The sequence below is a fragment of the Pleurodeles waltl genome, chromosome 6 (genome assembly GCF_031143425.1).
Source record: "Pleurodeles waltl isolate 20211129_DDA chromosome 6, aPleWal1.hap1.20221129, whole genome shotgun sequence".
Classification (NCBI taxonomy): domain Eukaryota; kingdom Metazoa; phylum Chordata; class Amphibia; order Caudata; family Salamandridae; genus Pleurodeles; species Pleurodeles waltl.
The window spans coordinates 137,482,534-137,495,632 of record NC_090445.1 but is presented as its reverse complement, the minus strand read 5'-3'; the positions used below and the strand labels follow the sequence as shown (position 1 = coordinate 137,495,632).

The following is a 13,099-nucleotide window of genomic DNA, read 5'->3' as shown; positions in this document are numbered from 1 at the left end:
GTCGAGCAAGACAAAGAGCCCTCACTGAAGCAGGTAGCACCCGGAGAAGTGCCAGAAACAGGCACTACGAGGATGCGTGAAACGGTGCTCGCCGAAGTTGCACAAAGGAGTCCCACGTCGCCGGAGACCAACTAAGAAAGTCGTGCAATGCAGGTTAGAGTGCCGTGGACCCAGGCTTGGCTGTGCACACAGGATTTCCGCCGGAAGTGCACAGGGGCCGGAGAAGCTTGCAAAGTCGCGGTTCCCAGCAATGCAGCCCAGCGAGGTGAGGCAAGGACTTACCTCCACCAAACTTGGGCTGAAGAGTCACTGGACTGTGGGAGTCACTTGGACGGTGTCGCTGGATTCGAGGGACCTCGCTCGTCGTGCTGAGAGGAGACCCAAGGGACCGGTGATGCAGCTTTTTGGTGCCTGCGGTTGCAGGGGGAAGATTCCGTCGACCCACGGGAGATTTCTTCGGAGCTTCTGGTGCAGAGAGGAGGCAGACTACCCCCACAGCATGCACAAGCAGGAAAACAGTCGAGAAGGCGGCAGGATCAGCGTTACAGAGTTGCAGTAGTCGTCTTTGCTACTATGTTGCAGGTTTGCAGGCTTCCAGCGCGGTCAGCGGTCGATTCCTTATCAGAAGGTGAAGAGGGAGATGCAGAGGAACTCGGCTGAGCTCATGCATTCGTTATCTAAAGTTTCCCCAGAGACAGAGACCCTAAATAGCCAGAAAAGAGGGTTTGGCTACCTAGGAGAGAGGAAAGGCTACTAACACCTGAAGGAGCCTATCAGCAGGAGTCTCTGACGTCACCTGGTGGCACTGGCCACTCAGAGCAGTCCAGTGTGCCAGCAGCACCTCTGTTTCCAAGATGGCAGAGGTCTGGAGCACACTGGAGGAGCTCTGGACACCTCCCAGGGGAGGTGCAGGTCAGGGGAGTGGTCACTCCCCTTTCCTTTGTCCAGTTTCGCGCCAGAGCAGGGGCTAAGGGGTCCCTGAACCGGTGTAGACTGGCTTATGCAGAATTGGGCACATCTGTGCCCAACAAAGCATTTCCAGAGGCTGGGGGAGGCTACTCCTCCCCTGCCTTCACACCATTTTCCAAAGGGAGAGGGTGTCACACCCTCTCTCAGAGGAAGTTCTTTGTTCTGCCATCCTGGGCCAGGCCTGGCTGGACCCCAGGAGGGCAGCTGCCTGTCTGAGGGGTTGGCAGCAGCAGCAGCTGCAGTGAAACCCCAGGAAGGGCAGTTTGGCAGTACCAGGGTCTGTGCTACAGACCACTGGGATCATGGGATTGTGCCAACAATGCCAGGATGGCATAGAGGGGGCAATTCCATGATCATAGACATGTTACATGGCCATATTCGGAGTTACCATGGTGAAGCTACATATAGGTAGTGACCTATATGTAGTGCACGCGTGTAATGGTGTCCCCGCACTCACAAAGTTCAGGGAATTGGCTCTGAACAATGTGGGGGCACCTTGGCTAGTGCCAGGGTGCCCTCACACTAAGTAACTTTGCACCTAACCTTTACCAGGTAAAGGTTAGACATATAGGTGACTTATAAGTTACTTAAGTGCAGTGTAAAAATGGCTGTGAAATAACGTGGACGTTATTTCACTCAGGCTGCAGTGGCAGGCCTGTGTAAGATTTGTCAGAGCTCCCTATGGGTGGCAAAAGAAATGCTGCAGCCCATAGGGATCTCCTGGAACCCCAATACCCTGGGTACCTCAGTACCATATACTAGGGAATTATAAGGGTGTTCCAGTAAGCCAATGTAAATTGGTAAAATTGGTCACTAGCCTGTTAGTGACAATATGAAAGTAATGAGAGAGCATAACCACTGAGGTTCTGGTTAGCAGAGCCTCAGTGAGACAGTTAGGCACCACACAGGGAACATACACATGCACACCTATGAGCACTGGGGCCCTGTGTGACAGGGTCCCAGTGACACATACATATAGGCCACAAACCTATGAGCACTGGGGTCCTGACCAGCAGGATCCCAGTGACACATAACAACCATACTGAAAACATGGTGTTTTCACTATGAGCACTGAGGCCTGGCTATCAGGATCCCAGTGAGACAGTGAAAACAGTGACAAACACCCTGACATACACTCACAAACAGGCCAAAAGTGGGGGTAACAAGGTTAGAAAGAGGCTACCTTCTCACAGATGCGCTGCAGAAAGTCAGTCTCTGGTCTGAGCTAAGTCTAGGTGTCCTTGACCGAGGCGTCCAGCTCCGTCATTCCTGAAGACCATGATGTGCAAACCTCTTTGTCATTAACCACCTTTGTATTTGTCGTCATTCCTGAAGACCATTGACACAACATTCAGTTGGGCCTCTGTAGCGCCGAGTTCCGGGCTGCTTTTAAGCATTAAGAAGTGTGCGGCCTGCCTGGTGGTGCTTGGGACACGGCGATGGGGGAGGGGGAGGGGCTGCTGCTTTGCTGTCACAGGTAAGGCAAGGAAAACAACACGTTTTCAAGGCTGCCAGTGCGTGGGGCAATGCGCATGCAAGTGTATGTAAAAAAGGGTGTGTGCACATGGCTCTACGTGTACGTTTGTGCATGTCAGTGCGAGTAGACAGGTGTGCACGTGACACAGGAATGCTTCGGTGTGCGCAAGTGTCTTATGTGTGTATGTAAGTGTTTCTGCACATAATTGTGTTTCCACATAAGTGTGCCTTTGTGTGCAGGAATTTCTTTTTAACCTCATGTTCATAGGTTCGAATCTCGGACGATCAACAAGGTTAGTGCCTTTCATCATTCTGAAGTTGATAAAATCAACACCATTAAACTGCGTAACAATAATCATCGGTTATGCAGTGGCAAATTACCTCAAGGGGTGAATGTGCACATCCACAAATACACAGATGAATTGCTATGTTTACGTTTGTGTGCACATGCCCGTACGTCTTCACCTCAGGAGACTGTTGGCAAAGCTCCTTGTGAGCTGGAATGAGCGAAACCTAATGGATATCGTTCCAGATCCTGGGTGCGAACATGGAGATTTGTTGCCTTGTTTTTCCTTTTTTCGAACTTTTTTGCCTCAGCCATGGATGCAGTCTTCAGGGGTGAAGAGCTTTCCGAGAGGAATCGTCTCTCTTTCTTTCGTAGAGAGATCTTGTACAAAGTTGTCTTTGCAGTATGTTCATTATGGGAAAGTTAGTGTCCAGTGTGAATCTGAGTGACTTTGCGCAGGTAGGAAGACGCGTTCAGTCCTGTCGAGCTTCATGTTGTTGAGCCACGTTTGGACCAGATATTTGCTTAATTATACATATATATCTCTTGATGCCTCCCTTGCATTGCAGGTTGTGCCAAGTGTCTAGTATCTGAATAGTGGAAGTTCTCTTTTTATGTTGTATGTAGGAGAATTTAATCTGGAAAGTGAATCCTTTCATATGTCAGTTGATCTGTGGATCACAAGTTATAAGGAGGCCACAGGACGTCTGGAAAAAAGTTAATGCTAAAACTTAAAAACACTTTTTTATCTTCCTCAGAATGAGGCCTTTTGCATTTCAATCTATGACAGGTATGCTGGGATCTTGTACCAACGAGCAAGCAGAATCAGTACTCACAGGCTCATCCGTGCCAGGCCAGGTGATGTGTCACACCAACCGAAGAAAGTACACAGCGGCAGAGGTTCAGGATCCCCATAAATCAGCTGCAAGCTATGGAGTGGATTTTGTTACAGCTTTGCGCATTGGCGAATTAGAATAGAGCTGTGTAGAGCAAATGGAGTAGACTCTCAAGAAGAAGGGTGGTATCACATATGACCGCTCCTTTCACCTCTAGGTAGGATTATTTTGTCACTGTGCCCTTGTGCACTTACATCACATGTCCCTGCCAACAAAAAACGTTTTTTTGTAGATGTCTATCTTGAGAGCTAGAATCAACATCCAAATCCATCAATTCATGTTTTCATTCTTCCAATGTAGGGCAGAGACAGAGAAATGGTCTACCTTCTGAAAAGGCTAGTCACCCACAGGTTAAATGAAGATTTGTTCTGCACTAACCTTGCACTAGACCCGTCTTTACTTGCTGGACGTGCTCAGTCATCAGAACATATAACTGTATGTGACCTGTATGTGCCCCACTGCCTCCAGCTGGAATGCAGGCATGCCCAAGGTGACTGGGCTATATGACTGCTGAAGAGGTTTCTCAAGTGACACAAGTATCTCCAACATGAAGTTCCAAGTGAAGAGTCCAGGGACACATGCCACTGCACCCTGGAAAATGCAGATGCTTCTTGCATAAAGGAAAGTGCAGCGGATTCAGTAGCACCGGGCAGCGGATTCAGTAGCACAGGGCAGAATGACACTGATGTACGATTATGCAGTTGATGACCTCCGGAATAGTACTTCACTGCATCAACAAATTAAACGTTATCCTTCCACCCCGTCCTTCTTACCCGACTCCATTATGGTGGGCATCATGCCTGGGGGATCAAGAATATCACAATGCTGGGTTTTCAGAGTGACTGAAGATATTTGGAATTTTATAAAAATTGTAGAAATCCCAACGCTGTTGGCCACATGTGAACCGTTAACAAGAGGTTCACTCCTTCTAATGTGTCCAGGTTCTCCTGCTGTGGAAGTTACTGCACCTACCTATAAGAGTTCCCTAAATCCCTATACACCCACAGACAAAATAAATGTTTGGCCATGACCACTGGTTCCTGTTTTTTTCCCCAAAACATTAACTACTACAAGACACTTTCAAGCTATTAACCTTGAATTCTATATAACAGGTTAAGTTCAATGTTCTGTGCAACATGTGCATGGCTGTCCAAAAGCAAGAGTCCAGGGTAACTGTAGAGCTCACCTCCTTTTATGCCCCAACCACGAACTTCAGATGATATAAGAGCCCAACAATTTGCCAACCAATGTTAAAGTCACAACAATCTGGATACATGCGACTCTAGAGTACAGTGCCTGAGACTGGCCTGTCCTTGAACCACCCCTGGAAGGGTAGCCAGGATGTCCTATTATTCACGAAACTCCCTATTATCACGTTTAAGAAAGCTTTTGGATACTCTTATCAAAATCTAGACTACAATCAGGAACATGCACCAGTCTGTGGACTGGGAGGGGCCACCTCCTTGTACAGGTGAGATGAAATGATGATTAAGTTGGGCCACTAAACATGCATTTACAAAAGACAAAAAAACTCCTATTCCAAAGTAGAATGGAGTTTATTTTGCCAAAATGAAAAGACTGTTTGAGAGCAAAATATTTACATTATTTTGAAACTGAAAAGGTGATGCTTGGGGGCAAAATGATTGCTTTTGCATCTGAAACAAACCAAACTAAAAGTAGTGTAAACAGCCTGCTGTATAAGACTGCAAGGGCTCTCTGGGCCATCTGTATTGCTCGAGACTGTACAATCGTGTAATTCTTTGCAAACCTACCCCTTCCAAGATGGTTCTCAGTCACAACATATGGAAGAAAATCTACTTGGAAGGGGCAGAAAAGGAAGCAAACCATAAAAGTGTTGCTAGATAATAAGGTGAATGCTTTGCTACTCGCAATTGCATTTTATGAACTCCCTTTAAAAGTTATAGCTTTTTAGAAATTGTGCTTAAAGTTGCACCATTTTAACACCAATTTATGAACATTGTCTTTGGGTGAATGAATTTACAACACCGCCGGGGAGGGCCAGGCTTGCTTAATACTCATTGAAAGATCTGTAAATATGTCACATGTGCCTACGTTTTTAGCACACTGTAAAAGTGTTAAATCTTCTTCTATTATACCTGGAGTTTGGTGTGCCTTCCGTTGTATTGTGATGTAAAGTATTCACCCGTTTGCCTACTATCTCACTCTTCGAAAAGCAGAGTGGGCAACTATTTTAAGCTTTTCGTGCACTGCCACCACAACCTGCTGGCCCTGGTCTTTCTGAACCCTGTTCCCTGGGCGTTGCCTGCTGCTGGTCTTGGGATGCTACTAAGCAGTGTCAGACGGGCCCACAGAACAATCAGGCAGCGCCAGAATAGCCTTTTTTTGGTTGCTTGTGGGCCTGTTTTATGGTGTGATGGTTCCGTTTTTACTGTTAAATTCCGAAATATTACCACGAACGTTGCCTGAAGCAAGCACAAATTCACTCAGTTGCCCATACCTTGCAAAAACACCTATAAATTGTGTTGAAAAGTTGAAAACTGCCTTGATTTGCAGAAAGTGGACCATCATTTAGCTTTCTGATTGGCTAATGGCTTCCACTTTTATTTAGTGCCTATTTTCTGTTCCAGTCTAACCCTGCAAAGGAGTCAGTCCTTGCTCATCCTGGTCTACTATTGCTAGACAAAGGCTAGTGCTAGGGCTCGTCTTCTTGTCTTCCCTGACCCACATTGCTGTGCTGAGAACTGGACTGGACAACATCATGCACCACCCACCCCTAACATCCAAATTCACTGTGGCCCCTTGCTGACTGTCTGGCCTCACATCAATCCTGCATGTGGACTGTCCATAAACTGATTAGGTTCAGTGCCTGAAAATGCATCTGTGGTGAATATCAGGATGGACTAAGGGGCATATTTACAGGCCCCATAGCACCACTGGAACGTCACTTTTTGTGACGCTCTGGTGGCGCTGTGCATTACGCATGTATACAAGGCGACACTAAGCCACTTTTTGTGGCTTAACGCCACCTTGTAAAAACGCCTCCCTGACGCAGTGTTCTGCGGCAGAGGGGTGTGCAATGGGTGTTGCTATGGCTGTTCCACCGCAACACCCATTGCTTTTGACACTGCCCCAGATTGACAAGAATGCGTAAATCTGTGCCAGCGCCAAAAGCTAATGTCACCCCAGGAGTGGCATTAGCATGGCTCAACGAGGAGGAATGCTTTAATTCCTCCTTGTTTTTGTGGCGCAGGGGTGCGCTGTATTCTTGTAAATACGGCGCATCCCTGCATTTCGAAACTGGCACAGCGCGACGCAGCACCAAGCTGCGCCAGTTTGCTGTAAATCTGTCCCTAAATGTCTGCCTCAACGCTTAGCTTGTCTACAGGAGATGGTGGTGGTAGGATGAGGGTATGAGAGATAAGGTGATATTTATGTTATTATTTATGCGATTTTTGCCTTTAACAATTGTTCGGCCGGTGATCTAGCATTGGGCATCTTTTAAACCAGGACTCACGTTAAAGCACGTTAAAGAGCCCAGTTAAAAAACACACAAATCAATGACCCAAACCAGGCACACAACATAGTACAAAAGTGGCACAAAGCTAGGCCTTGCATGCAAATGTACTAGTGCATTCCATGTGACAGTGGCATTCCATTGTGCCACTTTGTATATGCAGGGCTATGTCATGTGCGCGGCTTATTGCCTAACAATTGTTAATTTCTCCACCAGGTTTTTAAGTTGTTTTGCTAGCAGACGGTTCTATTAGTGCAACCAAGAATATTCCTTAATTTTCCAAGCTCTAAACTAATTTCATAACTCCGTCCAACCTAAATCATGCCTTAGTCCACCACGCCTTTTTAAGTTGGGCTTGATGTGTTGCCCGTTGCGAGATCTCAGACTCACACCAACCCAAATATTACTGACTAAGCTATGCCCCTGTGTTTAGCTTTAGTGATGCTAATAAGGAATGGGGTCATGTGCCTTGAAGCAGACCATGATGTGCAAGGGACCAGTCCTAATCCTTTAATGTGGTCAGCGCACCAGGCATGAACCAGATAAGTGTAATATCTTGTCTAACAATAAGTGCGTGAGTGAGCCAGTTAATAAGTATGGTTTCTTCTACCTCCCTGGATTATTGGGAGGACACAGTGAGTTGTTTTGGTGCGGGTGTACAATTCACTCATCTTCAAATGAACCGAGACAGTAACTCCAAATATATGTCATTTTTATTTTTTGCAAAATATATTAAAATAGACTTCCATTATTAAACTTCAAAACAAGAGTGCACTACTACAGAACTTTATATAATAATAACCATGAATTAAAAAAATATCAGTACAAAACAATCTGCAATGAAGAAGGAATAACTGTGCAAAATAGTATTTTATTTTAATAATGTATTTTGTTGTGTGAATTAAGACAACACACGATTCAGAAATCCGTTTGAACTCCTAATGCATGCATGCATTTTATCTAGGTTTACTATTATTTATAACAACATGTATAATGTACTTTATTGTCCTTCATATTTATTGTCTTCTAACATAATGTCAACATAACATAATGTCAATACATTTTCTTTAAATAAAAAAAGATTTCAGTTTGAATGAGGATCCAGTATAGAACATACGCCGTTTCATTAACATAATGTATTCATCCCAGAATTAATCCAGAGCACCCCCCCACCACTGTTAAATTGTTGTCCACTTCCTCAATAACATTTGACAACTAAATATTTCATTGCAGCCTGAGTGTCTGTGGTTTTGCCTGATTATATGCTTATGTGTGATTTCCATCTGCTGGTTATTTTCTGCATGGCAGTGATCATACATCCTGCGCCCCCTGTAAACTAATCCTGGCTAAGCAAATGGTTGGTTCCATTCTGGGACTTGCAGTTAGATTTTTAACATTATAAAGTCGTGCTCAAAAACCCCAGCATGGAATGTGCTATGACTTATAAAGCCAGGGTAGCAAACGGAAGCCTATGTGGGCATGGCTGCCATGTTTCCCAGGCCGATGCATTATGTGCTGCTCTATTCCACGTTTTTTTTCTCTGACTTCTGGGACCTGTAGTCTTGTTTTTTATAATAGAATAAACAAGACTACTACAAGCCCCAGAATGTAAAGAGAAAACCTAGACTGGAAAAGCACAAATGCATGGACTTGAGAAACTTGGCAGTTCTGACATCTGCCTGAACAGACAAATTGGTCACACACAGAAACACTTGCAGAGACACAAACACAAACAGATCCAAATAAATACAGGTACAAATACATACTACAACAACGTGCAAATCCAGACACAAACACACTCATAAGTAACCAACTCTCCCACATCCTTAAACATAATCACAAATATATAAGTCCTTAAACACAAAATAACAAACGGTTGGATAAACACAAACATACACACGCACCCTGACAATGGTGATCGCACACACATACAAACACTAACAGTTTATGCACACACAAAGCACACATATTTCTAACAGTGGAGTTAATATGCAGCAGTTACATGTATTCGCCCACAAGGGTCATAGCTGTCAAGTAGCCTAGTGCTACGTACGACCAATCAGCCAGCCCTATCGTCCGCACTGTGCATTATGGGACTTGTAGTTGCCTTTTCTCCATTCAACGTGTGCTATTTTACCATACAAAGGCTGTTTGCCTAAAACCCACGACAGACTGAGCGAATCACAGATGATATGGGGATATTGGGCAGCTATGTATGTTATATACATTTTTAGACATACTTCGCGTTAGGAATAGGAAACAATTACCTATTCTCCACATAAACCACTTGCAGTTATAAAGGAATGCGGCTCGTGGAGGGCTTCATCGCCGTATTCGCACTCTCACTGATTCACACACGCAGAAAACGTAGGGGATATTAGTGCAAATTAAATGAATCTGTTCTTCTAACACTTGGCGCTTCACCAATCAGGCTGCCTCTGAACACCATTCAAAGAACTTGTCCTCATACTCTATAAGCACAAACCTTTGAAACATTAGTAGCTGTCAAGAGGCAGAGAAAGGAACATGCTGCATCCCCCCATGGGTGCTCTGGTCTTTTACCACAGGCCTCAGTAAGTCTTGGTAGAAGTCAGATTAAACTTTCAAAATAATCGAAATTCAGATCGTGAAAAAGCATCTGGCATCCCAGCGGCTGCAATTCTATATGCCAACAGTTCCAGTAAATACCAACAAGGGCCCATGTAAGAGATATCAATTAGTAGTCAAGTTGTCAACTGTGGAGCCAAAGGACTTATAGTCTACGGGTACCCTATTTGGCCACGTGTGATCTTAGACAAGATACTGTCGATGTCTGCGTCAGTGCCATACCTGTCAAAACGGGGACCCCGAGAACCAGCCGGAAGCCCACAATTAAGTGCTATATTAAAAAGTGCACATTTGTAATCTGATTGGTTGATCATCTTGCCATATGTGCCCTGAGTGTCATGCCAGTACACCTGCTGGATGCTTAGAACAGCCTGGACTTCTTGAGCTACTTCACCATCTTTGACTAGTTTTCCTGCGCTGCTTTATCATCTCGGACAGCTTCTCCAACCCTTCCACCAGCCCATCACCAATGGTGGCACAGCAGGATTGCACGTGCCACTCGTGGCCCAGCAACTTTCGCAGCCCCAGCTCTTCCACTAGCACTGAGGGGCTCCGTGCTCCAGGAAGGTCCTGCTTGTTGGCCAGGACCACCAGCGGCACACCCCGCATCTCGTCGTTCTCAAAGATGGCTTCCAGCTCAGACCTGGACTCCTCGAAGCGCTCAGGGTCGGCGCTGTCCACCACAAACAGCAGTCCATCTGTGTTGGTGAAGTAGTGCTTCCATAGAGCCCGGATTTTGGTTTGGCTGCCCACGTCCCAGACAGTGAAGGTCACACCTTTCATGGGCTCCACTGTCTCCACGTTGAAGCCAATGGTGGGGATGGTGGTCACGGTCTCGTTCAGCTTCAGCCTGTAGACTATGGTGGTTTTGCCAGCAGCGTCCAGTCCCAACATCAGGATCCGGGCTTCTAGGCCATAGAAGCTCTTCAGCGCCTCGTGGATTGTGCTTAGAAAGCCACCCATGGTGCCAAACAGATACCAGGTCTCAGAGAGTCTTCTGTTAGTATCTGTTGGTCTCTGGAGAACTGGACACAGACAGTCTCTTTGTGGAGTCCACCACTGTATCTCGCTTTCTCCTTCTGGTGGTGAATGTGCCTTGATGCACCAGGGTCGAGGTGCGTGCGCTCCAAATCGTAAATCAAACGCAGTCTCTTCCTCTTGTGATCCGAGCTGTAGCGAGCTCGTTCTGCTAACTCCCGCTCCATTGTCTCTCTATTTATAAGGAGTAGCTCTCCTGCGAAGTGGCAATTCAGGTTTCTGAAACAAACACAATATTTTATGACCTCTGTTTTGATTGATTAAAGGACTGAACGAAGTATTTCAGCACATCATTACTGCCAGCTCTGTCAGTGGACTGGTGGAAGGTGCCCTGCTGGAACCGTACACTGCTTCCGGGAGCGGCGTGGGCCGCCACGGGAAGTGATACCGCGGCAAATGAAAGATAACTTGCTACACAGGAACCTTCCGATTCTATGTCAGGACCGGAGGCTGAGAATTATGCTTTCTCTTTACTGACAAAACAGCAGCCAATAAAAAACCAAATAACTTACAAGTACAACTCCCATGACCCCAAGTCCACCAATCATGGCTCTACACTGTCCAGATAAATAGCCTGAACACTACAGTCCCGCTTCTTTCTTTGCTGCTGCAGCAGCCAGTTAAGTGACAGTCTCTATTACAGTTTCTGTGTTTACTTTTGCATTGTATTATTATAAGCGAGTGCACGTGTGTAGTTTTGCGCTGCCGCGTTCTTTCAAGATCGTTTATCTGTTATTCAGGGATCTCCAATCCCTGTTGTGTTTATTTTATAGCCGGCGTGGAGTGGGAGCAGGCCGTTGTGAGCCGCACGCTCAAATCAGAGAGGACTTAGGGCCAGATGTAGCAAACTTGGAAATTGTGGCTTGCAATTTGCGAGTTGGAGCGACTCGCAAATTGCAAGTCGCAATTTCCAATGCAGAACGGTGTCTCAGACACCGTCTGCGAGTCGGTATGCGGTCGCAGAGACCCACCTCATTAATATTAATGAGGTGGATCGCAAATTGCGGCCCCATACCGACTATGGGCACTTGCAAACATGGAGGCCTGCTGTAGTCAGCAGACCTCCATGTTCGTGACTGCTTTTAAATAAAGCAGTTTTTTTTTTTTAAGTGTAGCCCGTTTTCCTTAAAGGAAAACGAGCTGCACTTAAAAAAAAAACCGAAACCTTTAGTTTCGGTATTTTTTCAGGGCAGGTAGCGGTCCCTTGGACCACTACCTACCCTGAAAAAATAATTTGTGGTCCATTCACAAAGGGGAAGGGGTCCCATGGGGACCCCTTCCAATTTGCGAGTGGGTTACCATCCACTTGAAGTGGATGGTAACTGCGACACCATTTGCGACCGCATATGCGGTCGCAAATGGTATTGCATACCACTACGAATCGCAAATAGGAAGGGAACACCCCTTCCTATTTGCGATTCTGAAATGCATTTTACGAGTCGGTCTGGACTCGCAAAATGCATTTCTGCATTGGAAACTGGAATTTGCGACTCGCAAACGGCATTTTTTGCCGTTTGCGACTCGCAAATAGTTTCCTGCATCTGGCCCTTAGTCCTCATTCTCTGTTGTCAGCCGCGCTCACGCGCTAAGCCGAATCGGAAAATTCTTCCGATCAGCTTGATGCGCGTGTTCAGGATGACACACAGTCTCTGCCCTAAGGGTGTTTACGGCCGCATTTCGCCCGACGGCGGCTGTAATAATACTAACTGGGCTGTGCCCAAGGGGAATATTCCAAACTTGTATTAATATTTGTAAGCAGGTGGCTCCCTTCACTTTCAATATTGCTGGCCGAACAGCTTTTAGGCTGTTTTTCATTACAATTTGCTCACCTGCTTCAGGGGTTGTTTCCCCCCGCCAACTCCTCCATCCTTCCCAGATATTATTATGGCGTACTATGCTGATGAGGAAGAGCAGTATCAGGAACTGCAAGAAATTCCTAATGAACATCAGATGGAGGAAAGACTTGTGGAGGCACTGGGGCACCATGTGCAAGACTCTGTGAATTGGGCCCTAATTCAGGCCTTGAATCCTTTTACTCAGCCTTTGGCTAATTTTGGCAGAAGAGAGTTTTTGAGCAAGGGCAGTCAACAACCCCGCTTGCAATCTGGAGAATCTAGGGAGGTGTCTGGTCTCTCTCTGCAACGCTCTGGGGGTTCTTCCTCAGCAGAAATTCTGGCACAGAGGGCAGCTTCGGTGCTGCGCGATCATGAATATGAGGGTTTCCCCCCTCAGGAAACATCTACCTACTTTCCGCAAGCTTCCTTCTAACACAAACAAGTGTACATGATCCATACTCATCTAAATAAGAGTCGGATGACTCGCAGTCGGATT

At 46.1% G+C, this 13,099-nt stretch overlaps 1 protein-coding gene across 1 annotated transcript; it reads right to left on the bottom strand.

Moving 5' to 3' along the window:
- Positions 1 to 7,860: 7,860 nt before the first annotated feature.
- Positions 7,861 to 11,115, bottom strand: LOC138299372 (ADP-ribosylation factor-like). Its single transcript, XM_069237595.1, has one exon. The coding sequence runs from the start codon at positions 10,691 to 10,693 to the stop codon at positions 10,121 to 10,123; it is 573 nt and encodes a 190-aa protein (XP_069093696.1). The 5' UTR covers positions 10,694 to 11,115; the 3' UTR covers positions 7,861 to 10,120.
- Positions 11,116 to 13,099: the final 1,984 nt, after the last annotated feature.